We start from the raw sequence: 19,519 nt of genomic DNA, 5'->3' as shown, positions 1-19,519 counted from the left end.
TTCTTTCTTTCTTTCTTTCTTTCTTTCTTTCTTTCTTTCTTTCTTTCTTTCTTTCTTTCCTTCCTTCCTTCCTTCCTTCCTTCCTTCCTTCTCTCTCTCTCTCTCTCTCTCTCTCTCTCTCTCTCTTTCTTTCGTTTGCTTTTGAGACAGGGTCTCACTATATATAGCTGTGGCTGTCCTATAACTCAGTACATAGTTGAGGCTGGCCTTGAGCTCACAGATAATTGCCTGCTTCTGTCTCTTGAGTTCTGGGATTAAATGTGTCTGCCACTGCGCTCGGCAACTTGATTTTCAAATATCTCAAATACTGTATTCTTCAAAAAACATCTTATTGAGCCAGTATACAATAGTAATATATGTGTAAGCTTTAGAAATATTTTAAAACTTACACAGATGAAAATATGGCATTAAATTGAACACAACAGTGAGTTTGATGGTTTGTAAATTAACAGTAAACAGAAATGGGTAAATTTTCTAATTTAATTTTTTTAAGTTTACAGTAAAATAAATTCAAATTAATTTAATGTGTGTAAAGTTAAAAACACACTATCTCCTTTTCTCTCAACTACGTTTGCCAAGCTGCCAGCAACTGCTTGTCTTCTCTTTCCCCTCCTGCCCACCTTAGCTCCATGGATAGAAAACACATAACACAATTGCTGGGCTCTTATCAGCTAATCTATTCCAGCCAACCACCTGTCAGGCCACTGGTTCTGGCTGCCCCACGACCTTACATGGCTGTTGCATCTTCTTCCTTCCAAAGCCTGGCTAAAGACCTCCTCCTTCCCTGTGTCCTTTCTCTTCCTCTTGGGACACAGAAATCCCACCTTTTCCGGAATCAGATTTTAGTATCCTCTTTCCCCTACAATATAATACAAGACAATCTTTTTTTTTTTTTTTTCTTTTTCAGGGAGGCTTGTAGATCAGAACCTGAACAAAATTGGGAAAGATGAAATGCTTCAAATGATTCGACACGGTGCCACACATGTGTTTGCTTCAAAAGAAAGTGAAATCACTGATGAGGATATTGATGGTATTTTGGAAAGAGGTGCAAAGAAGGTGAGATGCATAGTAAATGATAGTGTTTTGTAACAGATAGTTTATGAAGAAACTGATGATCTGACTGTTCTCCATAACTCTATGCATGACTGTATGATTAAGGAGGTTTTCTATTGTAGCTATGAGAGCGAGAACAGCCAGTGGCATCTGGAGGAGTGCAGAGCAGAGAAAGTAGACTGAGCATGCTCAGCAGAGCACGTGGCCAGGCTGGGGAAGCAAGGGTAGAGAAAGCAGAGTGAAAATTGCAGGAACAATTTTGGGGGGAATAGCGAAACTAGCGAGGCTGTAGAAAGATGAACAGTTGGCAGGGGAAGCCCAAGAGCTAGATGAGGTTTAGGTAAGGGAGGAGAGGAGAAGGACTAGGATGCTAGTGTGGCAGCATGGACTTTGAAATGGATAACAGGTACTCAGGATACTGGGGGAGCCTGGAGGCCAGCATGGGCTTTGATAGATAGGTGGATAGGTGCCAATGTTAGAGAGGCTGCCAGAGGCAGGGGCAATGACTCCCTTTGGGAAACAACTGACTTGACAAGTTTCTGAGGAATACTGGCTTTGGTCTGGATGCCGAGAATCCTCCTATAGTCCAGGCTTATGTAGTTTCTAGATATTTGGATTGCCTTTGGATTTGAGGAATTAGAATTTCCTTTGAACCTGACAGTTTAGACCAAAACTATTTGACAAAATACTTCTGTGAATCACCAATTTCTTTTCTATATAAAAAAAAGGGTTTATATACCATAAAGCAGTCTTTTTTTTTTTTTTTTTTTAAATTTATTTTTCGCGTATGGGTGCTTGTCTGTGCATCACGAGTGAGCCTGTTGCCAATGAGGCCAGAAGAGGGCACTAAATCCCTTGGAACTGTGTGAATTGAACCAGGTTGTCTGGAAGAACAAGTGTTCTTAACTCTTGAGCCATCTTTCTAGTTTTATTTTGACTACAGTTCTTAAGATTATTTTGCTCTCAATTTAAGACTTTTTTTCTATGTAGACTGCAGAAATGAATGAAAAGCTCTCCAAGATGGGTGAAAGCTCACTTAGAAACTTTACGATGGATACAGAGTCCAGTGTTTATAACTTTGAAGGAGAAGACTATAGAGAAAAGCAAAAGGTATTTATTTCAGAATGAAGTTTTACTGAAAACTTGGAATCCCGTGTTAGTTTATCCACATTAGGTTTTTCATAGTCTATTGTTGTAGCTTGCTATCTCTTGATTTATTTTTTCCCTTGCTTATTTACTTATGGGGGGGAGGTGATCTTAATATGGCCCTGGGTGGCCTTCCTTGATTTATATCTGAGACTGCCTTGAACTCTTGTAATCCCTTGTTTCTAGGTCTGTCCTTAGTGTGGCCATTATGGATGTGTGCCACTAAGTTAGCTTTGGAGTGTTTTTAATTTATACAATAAAGTTGATTGTATACTATTACTGAAAGTATTCTTGTATATTGTGTCATTTGGAATGTTTGAAAGTAAACTAAATGGCAATAAAAAGGCCACAGGCTATTTTTCTTGGAACTTGAATTAATTGGTAATTAAAATGATCTAGTTTTATTAGATGTATTTGCTACTATAGAGAGAAATTGTCAAGTGCTGTGTAGAAGAAATACTTGTCATTTTTCTTATCATTTAGACAAATATTGAACATAAGTTTTTTTAAACAAAATTATGTCTAATTTTTCTACTTATTTGGGTTGTAACATAAATTCTGTAGTATTTATTGTGTGTTAATTACATAGTATTAAAAATACCATAGTCTTCACCTTTGTAGAATTTTTAGTTTAGTATTTCATCATAATATTTTTATTTATAAGACACTGTTGATAATTTATTGCTGTGTATAATGAAATTAATGGTTGGAATGCTTTTCCCATATCCTAGATTGCATTCACAGAGTGGATTGAACCACCAAAAAGAGAAAGAAAAGCCAACTATGCTGTTGATGCATATTTCAGGGAAGCTCTCCGTGTTAGTGAGCCTAAAGCACCCAAGGTAAGGGACAGCATGGAAACAGTTAAATATGTTGTAGGTAAGATTGCGTTTTCTCACATTTTCACAACAAAACAAAATTGAGAATTATGTTTTGTGTTATTTTTGAATTGGTTTAAAATATTTTTTGTTTGTTTGTTTGGTTGGTTTTTTTGAGACAGGGTTTCTCTTATGTAGCTCTGGCTGTCCTGGAACTCACTGTGTAGAACAGGCTGGCCTCGAACTCAGAAATCCGCCTGCCTCTGCCTCCCAAGTGCTGGGATTAAAGGCGAGTGCCACCACCGCCCAGCTGAATTTTTATTGTCAGTTCATTTCTATTTAAAGGTGAATTCTTTTTCTTGGAGATTTGGTTGTTATGGTTTAGGAAATGATTTAGGAAGTGTGAGTTTTGTGTATTTTTGTTTTTTAATGGACAATACTGTTTTTATTTTTCTTTAGGCACCTCGACCTCCAAAACAACCAAATGTTCAGGATTTCCAGTTCTTTCCTCCACGTTTATTTGAATTACTGGAAAAAGAAATTCTGTATTACAGGAAAACTATTGGGTATAAGGTGATTGAAATTCTTTTCTTTGCATTTTCTTCTCAGACCACAAGGGCAAAGCTACTACTTAATTGACTTTTAACTGATTTGAACCTAGTAGGAAATACTGTTGCTTGCTATACTCTAGTATATGTATGAACTTTCTGAATTTTCATTAAAGAAAAAGTTTCATGAGTAATACTTTTTAAAGATGTAATATATTGGAAATTAAATAATATGGTTAATCTCATGGGTATATTAAACTATAATGTTAATTTGTTAGGAATTTATTAAGCCTCTTAACATTTACCAATTGATGGCATTGAAAAACATCTGTTAGGTACCTCGGAGTCCTGATCTACCTAATGCAGCACAGGCACAGAAAGAAGAACAGCTAAAAATCGATGAAGCAGAGCCTCTTAATGACGAGGAGTTAGAGGAAAAAGAGAAGCTTCTGACACAGGTATAACCTTCAGTTAACACCAAGTTATTTTGTAAAGTACTGTTTCAGGCACATTTCTGCTTTCAAAGAGAATGGTTGGGCTGACAGTATAACCTGTGTAACCTGGTACTGGAGTGCTTCCCTAGCATATGTGGTATTCTAGGGCCAGTCTCCAGCTAGGAGGATAAGTAGACATGGGCAAGCTTGGACACGTGCTTCTGGATTGGACTGTCATTACTAGTTGAGGTTGTAGGTATATACTGGGTGATCTTTAGAACTTATTTTCAGTATTGCCAGCTTTCTGTGTCTCGTCCAAGTTCTTCTTCTTTTCTTTTTTTTTTTTTTTTTTTAAGATTTATTTATTATATATATATAAGTACACTGTAGCTGTCTTCAGACAACCCAGAAGAGGGCATCAGATCTCATTACAGATGGTTGTAAGCTACCATGTAGTTACTGGGATTTGAACTCAGGACCTCTGAAAGAGCAGTCAACGGCTGAGCCATCTTTCCAGCCTTTCCAAGTTACTCTAAATTACAAATTTCTACTTGGTACTTAGTTTAAAATTTAAAAAATTTTACATATTCATTGTGCTTGCTACTGTGTTACATGAAATGTTGACACCAAAACTATACATTGTATGTTGAGCACATTCGTCCCCATACACTCCATTCTCCCACTCCTCTTGGTCTTTGTTCGTCCATTCTCCTGTACTCATATCTTTCATGTCTTGCGTGTGTGTGTGTGTGTGTGTATGTGTGTGTGTGTGTGTGTGTAGAGGGAGAGAGATGATTTTAAGTGTCAGCATAAAATCTCAATGCAACAAATGAGAGAAAACATACAGTGTTTGTCTGAGGCTGGCTTCATTCACTTTGTAAGATTATCTCCAGATGCTTCCATTTTCCTGTAAACAATGTAACTATTTTTTATGGCTCAAAAAAGTTTCTACACATTGCTTATACTATATTTTCTTTATTCCTCTGTTGTTGGACAACTGGATTGGTCCCATAATTTAGATCTTGAGAATGATGGCTGAATACACATTAATGTGCAAAGTGTCTCAGATATATTGACTTGGAGTCTTTTGGGTAATAGAACTGTCATATGGTGGGCTGGAGAGATGGCTAAGAGGTTAAGACACTTGTTCCTGCAGAAGATTAGGGTTTGATATACTGCCCTACATGGCACCTTGCAAATGTTGACTAGTTCCACGATATACAAGATACAGACATGTATTCATGTAGAACAATTACATACATAAAATTAAACAAGTCTTAAACAAAAAACTGTCATAGTGACTTTTATAATAGCTTTACTAGTTTAAGTACCCACTAGAAGCATATAATGGATCCTTTTTGTTCACATTGTTGGCAATATTTGATATTTTCTTCATGAGTGCCATTAAATAAAATAAAATTACAATGCCATTTTAATTTGTATTTGTCTGATAGATAGTAAAGTTGGATAGTATATATATGTTTGTTAGCCATTTTGTATTGATATTTAGTTATGTTCGTTACTCATTTGTAATTCATTTTCTGTAAGCTATTTTTGTATTTCTTTAGCCTATTCCTTATAGGGTTCTTTAAGTTAAGTTTAATTTTGTGGAGTTATTTGTTGATATTAACCCTCTGTCAGATGTATTCTGCTTAGTATTTTTAAAACATTGCTTATGATTCAAGCCTTTGAGAATTTGTCTTTAACCTACCGTTTTTAAAAAATTAAATTTATTTGACAGTTACACACACAATGCACTCTGAAAACTCTTGCTCCTCAACATCTCTTTCTTCCCACCACTGCAGAACCCTTCCCCAGTCCCGTTGTTTCGACCCACTGAGTTTTTAGTTAGATTTGTCTGGGTGAGTATGAGTGTGGAACTGTCCGCTAGAAAGAGTATGGTAGTCTCATCAGTGGCTCTCATCTGCTCCCCTTGTCTTAGCATCCATCAGTCACCAGTAGTTCCCTCATTTGTAGGTGGAGCTTCTGCTCCATCCATAATTGAATACCAACTGAAACTGCTGTTAGTTTGTGGTTATAGTAGCTGTTATACCCAGAAGGGAAGCATTTCACAACCTCCTTTCTTGTCTGGCTTTGTATCCTTTCTGTCTTCTTTTCTTTGATACTCCCCAGAACAGTGTATAGCACTTGTATGATACATGCATGCATGAGATGTCAGCCAGCAAGAGGGAAGCATCTAGTTGAATTCCAGCTTGAGTCCTCTATCTGCAGCCAAATTGTATGCTGTCTCCAGCAAGAGGGTCTTACATCTCATCTAGTTCTAGTGGGCAACCAGGAATACTGGCAGTAGCTTTTATTACCATTTTAGGGTTTCTGGAGCCTTCCTAATCAACAACTTAAAGGAGGTGTCCCACATCTAGCAATGGGAGTTTTGTTTAATCCTCATCGGGCTTGGCTGCTGTACCTTCTCACTGGCTCTTTTAAAATTCATATAGAGTAGTAGGTTTCGATATGACTTCTTACAATTAGTTTTGGTTAGCCTGTCACCTTCCATTTTCTTGTTGCCCCCTTTCCATTTAATCTTTACCACTCCAGTGTATCCACCCCACTTACACATCACTTGGGTTCTGTCCTTTAACTTTGCTTTTTGTTCATTTTTCTACTTGCTCATTTTTCTGTTACTTTTACTTCCCAAATACTAAGAGTATTTCAGAGTTTAAAGTGTCGTTGAACTTTTCATGAAGCATTCCTACTGTCTTCCATGTAGAGTTCGTTGCTCAGGTTTCTGAGAAATATATGATGTACTGGTAAAAGGGTGTACATGAAAACTTAACCAAACTCCTAGTTAAGATAAAGTAGGAGTTTTTTCTGTAACAAATGTATTTGAAAGTATTGTTTTCTAAGTCCTATGAGCTGTGATTAAATATTTTGCTTATTGCTGTTTAGGGGTTTACAAATTGGAATAAGAGAGATTTTAACCAGTTTATCAAGGCTAACGAGAAGTGGGGTCGTGATGATATTGAAAATATAGCCAGAGAAGTAGAAGGAAAAACTCCAGAAGAAGTCATTGAGTACTCAGGTAATACTTTTACTATGTTAATATAAGAATGTTGTCACTATTTGAGAGTTGAATAGAAGGGTTTTGGAAGCTTCCAGTTTTCCTTGTATTTTTTTTCATTTCCCCCATTTATTCTTTTATACTCTTACAGCTGTGTTCTGGGAAAGATGCAATGAGCTTCAGGACATAGAGAAGATTATGGCTCAGATTGAAAGGGGAGAGGCAAGAATTCAAAGAAGAATAAGTATCAAGAAAGCACTAGATACAAAGGTACTTTGTATATTAAATACAGTGACTAGTGTAACTATACTGTGATATGAGATAACTACGTTAAAGGAAAAGAAATTACCGTTTGAAATCTAAAATTTCTTTTGAAAAGAAAAACACATTAACTCTTGTTAACATAGTTTTCCTGAATATTAAATTGATAGTCTGGTTTAAAGAAGACCCCACTTCTTAAGTGTTAGAACGCTTAGACCTCATTTCTTGTAGTCATAACATTAGTGAAAGTCTATAAAAGCACTACAGGACAAAGAGCAGGTGCGAATCTCAAGATAGAAAATTCTGATTTGAAATGGTACATTTATGGTTAGTTATAGAAAGGCTGAAGAAAGTTTGAAGTATGGATTACATAGGACTTGTATTTTATATAATATGTGTAAATTATGACTTTTATAGATCGGACGGTACAAAGCACCCTTTCATCAGTTAAGAATATCATATGGTACTAACAAAGGAAAAAACTATACTGAAGAAGAGGATCGCTTTCTCATTTGTATGTTGCACAAGCTTGGCTTCGACAAGGAAAACGTGTATGATGAGTTACGACAATGCATCCGAAACTCCCCTCAGTTTAGATTTGATTGGTTTCTCAAGTCCAGAACTGCGATGGTGAGTGTCCAAGGTTTGTGTAATGCAGCCGAGTTTAGAATAAGTATATTCAGTTATTTGTTACCTTGTAAAAACATCCTTGAGGAACACTTTCCTTTAGTTTCAGAAATTAAGTTATTTCTTCTACTATTCACAGCCACAGTTTGCAAACTTTAGAGGAAATTTGAAATGCTTATCTTCTCCTTTAATGTATGTTTTAACATGGCTTTATACAGTAAGACTGTATTAGGTTCTAAGTGAAGAGAAAGAAATGTTCACCTGAACGTGATGACTTTTGAGTTTGAAAGTAGACAGTTCTGCAGGGAAGAGTGTTCTTCAGGCATCTGTCTGCTCATCAGGATGCTGAATCTGGGTTCTTTTAAAATGGCTGATTGACATAGAACAATATTTTTTACACTGATTTAAGACTGGGTTTTATTTGTAGTCTTAATGTCTAGCTGTTTCTAACAAGAGATGTCCGTTTCTAACATCCTCAAAATAGAATTCAGGAAAGCTTACCTTTGGATTATGTCTTGCCTTCTGTATTTTAGAACCTTTAACAAAAGTTGAGTAGTCTTAAGTTTGAAATATAGCAGCAGGGTTGGAGAGATAGCTCAGTGGTTAAAAGCACTGACTGCTCTTCCAGAGAGGTTCTGAGTTCAAATCCCAGCAACCACATGGTGGCTCACAACCATCTGTAATGGGATCCAGTGCCCTCTTCTGGTGTGTCTGAAGAAAGTGACAGTGTACTCACATCTATAAAATAAATAAATCTTAAAAAAAAAAAAAAAAAAAAGAAACATACCAGCAGTAAGAAAGTGTATGCATTTGAAGTATAGCTATGGACAGTGTGTGGCATTTTCACATTTGATCATTGAAAAATACTTTTATTTTTCAGTAGCTATTAGGGCTGTTGTTTTATGCCACTGTTAGAAAATGTAATTAGCATATGGAACTTCCCTGAAGATACTATATTATATAAGCATATAGTTAAAAGATTGAGTTGCTATAAGCTCTCCTGTGTATATTTTATGTAAGGTACTGTTTTTACATAACATAAGAAATTATTTCATAATAATGCTAATGAAGATAGTGTCACATACCACATAAGCCAGTTCTGAAAACTACTGTACTTCTTCGTTTTTTTTTTTTTTTTTGGTTTTTCGAGACAGGGTTTCTCTGTATAGCCCTGGCTATCCTGGAACTCACTCTGTAGACCAGGCTGGCCTCGAACTCAGAAATCCGCCTGCCTCTGCCTCCCGAGTGCTGGGATTAAAGGCTTGCGCCACCACGCCCGGCACTACTGTACTTCTTAATATGGTAATCTTAAGGCATACAAAATAATCAAACATACATAGGCCTTGGTGATAAATTATAGAGGCATAGTTTTTGGCCAGTTCTTCAAAGGATTCAGTGTACCAGAAGTGTGTGTGCTATAGTAAACTTGATAAGACATTGAGCACCATATCCTTGGTGTGTGTGCTGTGCTATACTTTCTTGTTTTGTTTTGTTTTGTTTTGTTTTGTTTTGTTTTGTTTTGTTTTGTTGAGATAAGGTTTCTCTGTGTAGCCTTGGCTGTTCTGGAACTTGCTCTATAGACCAGGCCTTCTGTCTCTACTATTGAAAATATTACTAAGCCATGCATGGAGTTCCTGCTAAGTAGTTCAGAATTATTTTACTGTGTTTGCCTGTGTAGAAGTTTTACTTATATATAAGAGATTAAAAAAACCAACAAAGCAGCTTTGTTCTGTAAGCAAACAAAGCAGTGAGGCAAATGGATCTTTACTTCAGTGTGCACCTGTGCTTTCTCCGTTATGCTCCCCGTTTCTTCTGGCGGCCACATAGATTGGGAGAGAAAGGTATAAAAATGTGTCATGGGTGTTGGCCTTCCTGCTTGGATGGGAGATGTGAATAGCCAGCAGTGGGCTTTATGGCCATGTGCATAGCTGCTATAAACTAAAATGATGATGCTTTTAAAGAGAAGATTATTTTTATTCCTTAAGTTCTAGTTGGTTTTGGATTTGAATTATGTATGTAAACTTTTAAATGTAAGTAGTCCAGCGTTCCTAGGCATAGTTAGTACATGTGTGGGATGTTCATCTTCTTTGCTTTAGTACCTATATGATAAATGAAGGCACAGTTTATGAAGACTGTACACTAGTGTGGAGCTTTACTGTATGTTTGATTGCTTATTGGCATGTTACCATTGAGCGACACCCCAGCCATGTTAGTACAGCTTTAAGGGATGAAATAAAAACATTAAATCCTTGGGTTTTTGTATTCTCATAGAGTAGTCTCTGAGAAAAAATTAACTTACTCTTGATTTTTTTTTTAAATCTACTAGGAATATTTAAGTGATTTTATATTTGTTAAAATGTATCTTTATTTAGATCTTTATTTAGAAATCCTGCCAACATGTAGTTGGAAAAGACAAGTTTATCATGTATATTTATAATGCAGGAGCTCCAGAGGAGGTGTAATACCTTAATTACTTTGATTGAAAGAGAAAATATGGAACTAGAAGAAAAGGAGAAGGCAGAGAAAAAGAAAAGAGGGCCAAAACCTTCTGTGAGTATAGATTATGTAAATCATACAGTTTTGGGTGTTTTATGCACACAAGTGTGTGTGTGTGTGTGTGTGTGTGTGTGTGTGTGTGTGTGTTCATGTGTTCTCCATATATGTATGTGTGGTACTGTGTGGGGCAGAGGTTGACAATCAGGTGCTATATTTTTTTGAGAAAAGAGTCACATTACGTTTGCGGCTTGCCATTTTGGCTAGACTGACTGTTCTAAGCACCTCTTCTTGACCCATATTCCTTCCCTCATGAGGTTGTGGAGCTTTACTGGATTTTGGAGATCAGAACTCAGGTTCTACTCTCATGAGAAACAAAACCCTACCACAACCAACTTTTTAAAGTATTGAAACACTGTTTTGTCTTTTTTCTTTGTAAATAATATATTTGAGACACCTTAAAATATAACTGAATTTGATGCACTAAATATAGAAAACAAGTTACTCTGAAAAGCTGAAAGTCTTTTGATTGCCAAGAATATACACTTGTTCTTGGGAATTTTTGAAATTTTAGGAGCCTTGCAGACACTATTGCATATTCCAGCAAGATTTTGCTGAAAGGACCCTGATATAGCTGTCTCGTATGAGGCTGTGCCAGTGCCTGGCAAATACAGAAGTGGATGCTCACAGTCATCTATAGAATAGAACACAGGGCCCCTAATGAAAGAGCTAGAGAAAGTATCCAAGGAGCTGGAGGGGGCTGCAACCCTGTAGGTGAAACAACAATATGAACTGACCAATATCCCCAGAGCTCATGTCTCTAGCTGCATATGTAGCAGAAGATGGCCTAGTCGGCCATCATTGGGAAGAGAGGCCCCTTGGTCTTGTAAGCTTTATAAGCCCCAGTACAGGGGAACGCCAGGGCCAAGTAGTGGGAGTGGGTGGGTAGGGGAGCAGGGTGGGGGGAGGGTATAGGGGGTTTTCAGGATAGCTTTTCAGGATAGCATTTGAAATGTAAATGAAGTAAATATCTAATAAAAAATTGGAAAAAAATTTAGATTAGGGCTGGAGAGATGACTCAGCGGTTAAGAGCACTGGCTGTTCTTCCAAAGGACCTGAGTTCAATTCCCAGCAACCACATGGTGGCTCACAACCATCTGTAATGAGGTCTGATGCCCTCTTCTGGGGTGTCTGAAGATAGCTACAATGTACTTACATATAATAATAAATAAATCTTAAAAAAAAAATACTAGAATATTAAACATAGCAGTTTTACAAGTTCTGTGGTATTCTCAGCTTGGATTCACTTTCTTAGTAATGTGTTATTTGAATGTAAATATTTCAGAAGGAAATGGGCATCTTGTTTAATAGCAGTGAATTATTTGGAGATTTGATAGTGGTTTTGAAAGATTTGTTGTGTAGCCCTGGAGAAAAGTCTCACACTGTCATGTTAGTTACTACTTACATGCTGCATCATGTTTGACAATATTTTAATTTTTGTATCATTTTTGACTTGTCCTGAGAACTAATTGTTGTTTGTTTATAGACACAGAAACGTAAGATGGACGGCGCCCCTGATGGCCGTGGAAGAAAAAAGAAGCTGAAACTATGAATACTTTTTTGTCTTATATTCACTAACTAGTAGTTCTTTAATTTACGGGTCTTCATAAGATGTGCTGTACAGTGCTCAACTGTTATGTCATTCAGACATCAGGTCCATCTGCTTACTGAGCTAGAAACATAGTATGTAGTTTCACTTTTTTAAAATGCAACAGCTGTGCTGAAATTTTTTTTATCATTAACAATTGAAGTAATAAAACAGGCTTCATTTATTAATAAATGTTTCATTTGACTTATTTTTCTAATTTCATTTGTGAGGATTGTGGCTTTTTATCAGCTACTTTAATACTTGTATGGCTAAAAAACAAGCAAACAAGTAAAAAAAAAAATACTGCAGATAACATTTGATTGGTCCCTTCTACTTGGTTGTGTAATTAATTACTTCACATTCTTTGCCTTTGCTGATTTTTTTTTTTTTTTTTTTTGTAGTACTATTGAGTCTCATCTGGAAAGATTGTAAATTGCATTCTTGCTTATTATAGAATGGGGGAAGACAAGACGAGTATTAATAATTTTCTATGCATATTTCTGTTATACTTTCTGTCCCTATGGTTCTGATGTGAATGTGTCCTATTTTGTTGGATGAATGACCTATTTTAGTTGTATAGCCAAAGACATTTAGTATTTTCTGGTTCTTTAAGGTGATGTATTATTTTGTAAAAGGAATTTTTTTTAAGTATTTGGAGAATATTTTGACAAATGACCTGCAGCAGCCACAGATAATGTCAGAAGTAAGGTGATTTTTTTTTTTTTTAATTTGAATGACCCAGCCAAAATGAGGTTTGAATTTGTCATACTGTTATAATACTAATAGAATGTACCCTCTCAGTTTATAGTATTTTTTGAGTTTTTAGAGTAAATGAAAATTTTATTTTATTATATTTTAAAAATAACTTCTAAGTCTTAGTAGCAAGATGGAGTATAATTCCAGTTTTTATTTTCTATGGAATAGACTGGTAAACTGGAGACCCTGAAGCAGGAATACCCAGAGGCCTTTATGTGCTACACATCATTTGTATAAAGTTTTATATGTGCAAATTGGGTACATAAGCAGTTCTCCATTTTTCTAAGGGAATGCAATAAATGTAGCATCGTGAATAAATATAACTTTTATAATCCTTAAAGTGGTCTTTTCTTTCCATTTCTTTGAATTTTTTCCCCATTTATTTAACTCCAACCTTTCCCTATAAGAGATAGTCCATTTTTCTTAGATCTCTTTCTATGAAACTTAACTTTTGTGTGTGCATGAGTCACTGAAAAGACTGTCTGTACTGTGACAGTCTGATTTGTCTTAAATGTAGGATTGCTGGTGTGTCATGCAGATAGTCTTGGGAAATTATAGACTACTTTGAATTTTCATGTTCTCAGAGTTAGTTAATATTGAACATCAGATGTGCCCTCATTTTGGAAGAAATAATTTAAAACATTTTAAGATGGAAGAAAACTATATAAACAAGGTCACAAAATTGAGGTTTGGAAGATGGAAAGCAATTGGGAGGTGCTGTGCAGTGGAAGGAAGTGGAATTGAGCATTATGTATCTGTTGAGACCTGGAGATTTAAAAATAGAAGTATAAAAGGAAATCTTAAGTGGAAAAAGATAGAGCATTATGATTTAGTCAGTGCTGGAGCTTTGTTCTAGGCCCCATTTGGATAGCATTGCATGAACTTCTAGAAGGAAGGAAAGAGTGCTCTAACCTTGAACTATCTCTGTCTTGAATGAGGAATTGTTAGTGAAGATGAACTGGAAGCCACACTAGACGAGTACAGTGGTGGCATTGCACCAAGCTGTTCAGAGGTGATGTGTATAGGAGAAGCAATGCTTCAGAGTAGTTGCTAAAGGAAATGAAACCTTCATGGCTGTGGAGCAGCAGACATCATTATCAGTATAATATAAGCCTCCCAGTTAACCAGCCAGTAATTATAGGCTGGTCTTGAACAAGTGATCCTTCTGTTTCAGCATCCTAGCTGTGATCCCAGGTGCAAGCAAGTGCATATAACACCTGGATTGAAAAAAAGAAAATTACATTTTTCAGAAGAATGCTTCCTTAATAATTTTTTCTATGTATATAGTCCAGGCTGACCTGTAATTCTCATGTACCTTCCAGGGGCTGAGATTACAGGCATGCTCCAATACACCCAGTTAAATTACTCAAATTAACTCAAGAGTCCCAACTACATTAGAGCCGTGTTTCTTAGGATGTGGCACTGGTGTAGGCAGTGGCAGGATGTGAGGAGAATCACTAATATGGTTGACAAGCACAGTCTCCCACACTTCTAAAAGTAAATCACAGGTTGTCATGCAGAAGTTCATGGGCTACATACAGGCATATTAAATTTGAGATACCATCATTTAGAAGATCTCAGTATATGATGGGATGTTATTAAGGTTGGGTTTGTTTTTATTGTTAATTGATGTGGTAAGATCAGCTCATTGTTAGTGGCAGCTGCTAGGTTGGGTCCAAAACTAAGATGCTAGAAAGCAGACTGCACAGATGTGTTCATTTTCTCTGCTCTTGATTGTGGATGTGATAAGCTGTTTGAAGGGCCTACCTTGACTTACCCAAAGTGATGGACTGCCACTTGGAATTTTAAGCAAAAGTAAATCCCTTTCTTTTCTAAGTAGCTTTTGGTCAAAGTGTTTAATGTTGCCTGTAGTGGAGAGTTTCCTTGTTAATGCTGGTGGGTTGTAAGCACTACATTCACAAAACCACTCAATGGCACCCATAAAGTAGGTACCACACAACAGTAGAACAGATTAATTTCATAGGAAGTAGCATCTCCATAAAACAAGCGTCTCAACACCTCATCACTTAAAGTGGGGCATAAAGATGTAGTTTAAAAATAACTTGGCATGATGTATGCCTTTAATCCCAGCACTGAGATGACAGAGGCAGGTGCTTCTCTGTGAGTTTGAGACCAGTCTGGTCTACATAGTTCCAGGACAGCCAGAGCTATATAGAAGGACTCTATCTCAAAGTAATTTGGGAGTTTTGAATTATGTAACATTACTATGGTATGGAATGGTTAAATGCTAGTTTAAAATTAGTTAATTTACTGGGTAATCTGGGAGCCATGCATATCTCTTTGTTCTTGTCTTTTCTGCTACTCATGTTTTTCTCATGTTACTCCTTTACATGGAGAAGCGAAAAGATAGTTATTTGCTTTGATGAAGGATTGTGGATAGACATGAAGCAGTTGGCAAAAAGGAGTTTGGGGTTCTGCAGGTTTCAGTTAGGTCACTCATCAAGTAACGTATGTATGTATGTATGTGTGTGTGTGTGTGTGTGTGTGTGTGTGTAAGTACCTTGTGCTTTGCACCCAGCACCAATTAGTAGAGAATGCTGATTTAATTGATGACTATGGGTTTTGTTGATCTAAAATGAAACAAAAAAAGAACATGGCCTCATTTTTTTTTTTTTATTGGCTCAGTCCTTAGTATTTCTATCTCCATGCATTGACGTACAGTATTTTCACAAAACATAGTGACAGTACAATGTCATTAACAGAGTCACTAAGCTCTGGAATGGCATATCTAGTTTGTTGGGAAATAACTAGGATAGTGTTCCCCAGTTGAAGGTCTTATTTAGTCCAAGGAACTACACACACTCCTCTTCACAGCTGGTGATGCTGTCATTGATGGTAACAGTGGTCTTATTTGGTTCTCCAATCACTGCACCTGTAGGCATCTGGAGAAGTAATTCAAACATCTCTGGACCCTCAAAGGCAGGCTGTGGCAGGTCATCAAGGATTGTTACTCGGAGTCTTTGCATACTCACTCCCGGGCTAAAGTGCAGATGTTGGCTGACACCAATGTAGTCTGTTCCAGCTGGCGTGGGGAGGAGAGAAAAGACAGAAGTGAGTTGGGTTTTTATGTGTGTGTTGAGAGCCATGCTCTCTGGTTAGGGTTACCACACTTGAGACTGCAGTGGATTCCCAGAAGGGGAGGGGAATCTCTATAAACAAATGTTGTGTAGTTCTCCATCACACGCCCGTGTACCACCCTTATCAGACAAGGTATATCACCTGCTGACTTCCACAGAGACTCCACTCATTACACTGGAAGAGGCAGCTTCAAGTGCAAATAAAAATTTGCCCTTTAAACTCCATCTTGAAGGTAACTTATATTTGATGAGGCTCCATATCTCTGGTTCAGTCTTGAAAGATCCCAAATTCACTTAGCCATGGAGTTTCTGCCATTCCCTGGCTTGTTTTACCCAGCCATTTTTGCAGGCTGGCACATCTGACCATTTAGATTCTTGGTGACTTATTTAAAGGACATTTAGTATGATGACAGCAGCAGTGATAGTGGAATAACAACACAAGTGTAAACGTAATTTGAGGGACAGAAAAGTTACATTGTCTTGGGATCTCTCTGGAAAACAACTAATAATCACACAGAAAATAAGCTAACTTTACAATGGAAGAACCTAGAAGATACCACTTGATCAGGCGGCAAGAGTTAGGCCACCAGACTGCGATGAGAACACAGTACCCCTATAATATTCTTGTTGAAGACGTATCATTTCAGTCTAACTATGAGGAAAATAGGCAAATCCAAGTTGAGACATTCTGTATATTAGAAAGACTAGCTTGTCATCTTCAAGAACAGCAAGTTGATGAGAATTAAAGGAAAAGGTTTGGGGTTGGGGGTCAAGATGCCAGGGGGATGACTCAGTTAACAAAGTGCTTGCCAGGGGAACACTGTGGAAAGCAAAGAAGAAAGGTGCTCTCATTTCCTTTCCTATTGCTGTGATAAAGTACCTTGAGCAAAGCACCCTAGGCTAGAAAGGTTTTATTTTAGCTCACAATTCCAGGTTATAGTCCATCATAGAGATGTCAAGGAACCTAAAACTAATAGACATCCTCAGTCAAGGGCAGAGAGGGAACGAATGCATCCTTGCCTTTCCTCATCCCCGCCCCCACCCCTCCTTATATAGCCCAAGACCCAAATCCAGGAAATGGTGCTGTCCACTTTTAGGCTGTGTCTTCCCACATCAATGAATAATGGAGACCATCCCTCACTGAAACTCCCTTCCAAGGTGACTCACATTGTGTCAAGATGACAACTGAAGCTAACCGTCACACGAGTCTCTGGCCTCAGAGAGAAGAAGGTCAGGGAGGAAGCAGAAGGGATGAAGAAGCAACTGTTTTACATTGTTTGAAATCAAAGAGAGGCTGGAGAGGTGACTCGTCAGTTAAGGGCTGATCTCCCAGGAGACCTGGGTTCCATCCAGTCCCAGATATCTGATACCCTCTTCTGACACCAAGCCTGCATGTGGTTCACAGATGTACATGCAATCAAAATGCCCAAATGTAAAGCAATAAAGAAATTAAAGCAGATCAGACAACTAAATATAAGGTGAGAATTCTAAAATTTATTGGCAACTTTCAGTGGCTGAGGGAAAAAGTGCCATGTGGCCCTTGCTGCTTTTCTGCCAGTTGGAGATTGTTTCAAAAAATTTTTGAGAAGCATCAAATAAATGATGGCATTAATAGAAAATATAAAACTGTGGTGAAAAAATCTCCAAGCAGGAGAGTAGGAGAAAGAGGACTATGTATTCCATGTGCCTGGGTCATATCTTGGGTCACTGCTTCATTGAATATATTAGTCAACCTCATGTGACTTCAGTGTCTTCACCTGCAAATGCAGACAGTTACAGCTGCTTTCAAGGTCATTGTGACGCTTGGAAACAATAAGCAGCCACAGCAACAAGAAATCCGGCAAACACTGGGCACTGAGTATAGAGTGGAAAGTATAGCCGTTCATTTATTAAAATACTTATTTAAAATATTTATTTTTAAATAACATTTAAAATTATACATTTATTTTAAAAATACATATGCAAAATGAGTACTACATCCTGAGCAGGTTCTATAGAGTACCTGGTCTGAGTGATTATCTGTGTGTCTCTCTTGTTTAGACACATGAATCACCCACCACCCCAAAAACCATCTGGTTCATCCCAGCCCCAAGGTGGCAGTATTTTTATCCAAAGAGATTTACCTAAAACAATTTAATGTCTCCTCCAAATTATAAACCAAAGAGTCCAGTGAACCAATTTGTCAACCAGTTCTTCATTTCATAGACATATACAGAACAAGAAATGACCCTCTCTGCAAATTAAAGAAAGGTGAATGGGTGAGATGGTTCAGTGTATGAAAACCCTTGATGTGCCAGGCTGGCCACTGGGTTTGATCCCTGAAACTCACAGACAGGTGGAGGGAGAGAACTGACTCCACAGAGTGGTCCTAGGACCTTCGTGTGTATACTGTGGCATCTGTGCCTCAACACACAGATCCTGCATGCTCATACACATACATGCACAAGTAATTTTTGAAAAGGGAGTAGATGAACTAGTCAGGGTGATCATTGCTGGTTTCACATATTTACCTGTGATGTGTTTATCGAGTATACTTACATTATATACTTACATTATAATGTAAGTTTTCCAAGCCTAAGCAAACAGATGGCGCTTGTTTTCTTGAACCATTTCTAGGAATGTAATGATACTATGTTCATATTTCATGCATTTTGCTGTCCTACATTTGCTTAATTACTGCAGAGGTTTAGATTACTAGTTTCTGTTTGTTTACAGGGCTTTTGCTTTAAAATTTATTTATCCTATGAGAGCTCTATCTTCATGTACACTTACATGCTAGAAGAAGGCATCAGATCACATTATAGATGGTTGTGAGCCACCATGTGGTTGCTAGGAATTGAACTCAGGACCTCTGGAAGAGCCAGTGCTCTTAACTACTAAGGCATCTCTCCAGCCCAGGCTTTTGCTTCTATATCAAAGTATTGCCATGGTTTTTACATACATAGGCTTCTGGCCTTGAGGTATTCTTGCCTTGAGGCTGACTGTATTCCAAAAGACTAAAAGATTCTAGGTGCAACGAGGAAATGCAAGCATCTATGTATTGGAGATGTCTAATCTATTTCTGTTGGGTCTTATTGTTGTGTGTGTGTGTGTGTGTGTGTTTGTGTGTGTGTGTATGTGTGTTTGTGTATGTGTGTGTGTATGTGTGTGTGTATGTGTGTGTATGTGTGTGTGTATGTGTGTGTGTTTGTGTGTGTATGTGTGTTTGTGTATGTGTGTGTATGTGTGTGTGTATGTGTGTGTATTTGTGTGTGTGTGTTTGTGTGTGTGTGTATGTGTGTTTGTGTGTGTGTGTGTGTGTGTGTGTGTGTGTATGTGTGTGTATGTGTGTATGTGTGTATGTGTGTGTAGGCCAGAGGTCAACCTCCGCTATTGCTCCTTAGGAGAGAGTTTTATAAGACAGGGTCTCCTCCTCTGGAACTTGCTCATTAGGCTACAGTATCTGACCATGAGCCCCAGAGATGCTTCTTCTGTCTGCTTCCACAGCACAGGGATTATAGCTGTGCATTGCCATGCGTATGTGGGTTCAGGGGACTGAATCCAGGCACTCAGGCTTGTATGGCTGGCATTTTACTGACCCTTCCCCCATCCCTTTCTTCCTGCGCCCCGCCTGCCTGC

The 19,519-nt window shown here is 37.7% G+C and overlaps 2 protein-coding genes across 2 annotated transcripts in view; one reads left to right on the top strand and one right to left on the bottom strand.

The window, feature by feature from the left end:
* Positions 1 to 13,143, top strand: part of Smarca5 (SWI/SNF related, matrix associated, actin dependent regulator of chromatin, subfamily a, member 5) — a 38,509-nt gene extending 25,366 nt beyond the window's left edge. The window contains exons 15-24 of the mRNA XM_021219951.2: positions 908 to 1,056; positions 2,044 to 2,163; positions 2,931 to 3,041; positions 3,477 to 3,590; positions 3,901 to 4,023; positions 6,907 to 7,039; positions 7,170 to 7,288; positions 7,697 to 7,909; positions 10,349 to 10,456; positions 11,946 to 13,143. Coding sequence (XP_021075610.1) covers positions 908 to 1,056; positions 2,044 to 2,163; positions 2,931 to 3,041; positions 3,477 to 3,590; positions 3,901 to 4,023; positions 6,907 to 7,039; positions 7,170 to 7,288; positions 7,697 to 7,909; positions 10,349 to 10,456; positions 11,946 to 12,011 — 1,256 coding nt within the window. The 3' untranslated portion in view covers positions 12,012 to 13,143. The remainder of the gene's footprint in view (positions 1 to 907; positions 1,057 to 2,043; positions 2,164 to 2,930; positions 3,042 to 3,476; positions 3,591 to 3,900; positions 4,024 to 6,906; positions 7,040 to 7,169; positions 7,289 to 7,696; positions 7,910 to 10,348; positions 10,457 to 11,945) is intronic.
* A 2,279-nt stretch (positions 13,144 to 15,422) lies between these two features.
* The window catches only part of Frem3 (FRAS1 related extracellular matrix 3), a 73,048-nt gene continuing 68,951 nt past the window's right edge, over positions 15,423 to 19,519 (bottom strand). Inside the window, 1 exon segment of the mRNA XM_029532718.1 lies at positions 15,423 to 15,846. Within this exon segment, the coding sequence (XP_029388578.1) occupies positions 15,617 to 15,846 (230 nt within the window). The 3' untranslated portion in view covers positions 15,423 to 15,616.

This window comes from Mus pahari, chromosome 20 (genome assembly GCF_900095145.1).
Source record: "Mus pahari chromosome 20, PAHARI_EIJ_v1.1, whole genome shotgun sequence".
Classification (NCBI taxonomy): domain Eukaryota; kingdom Metazoa; phylum Chordata; class Mammalia; order Rodentia; family Muridae; genus Mus; species Mus pahari.
The sequence above is the reverse complement of the archived record's forward strand: the minus strand, read 5'-3'. Positions and strand labels throughout refer to the sequence as shown.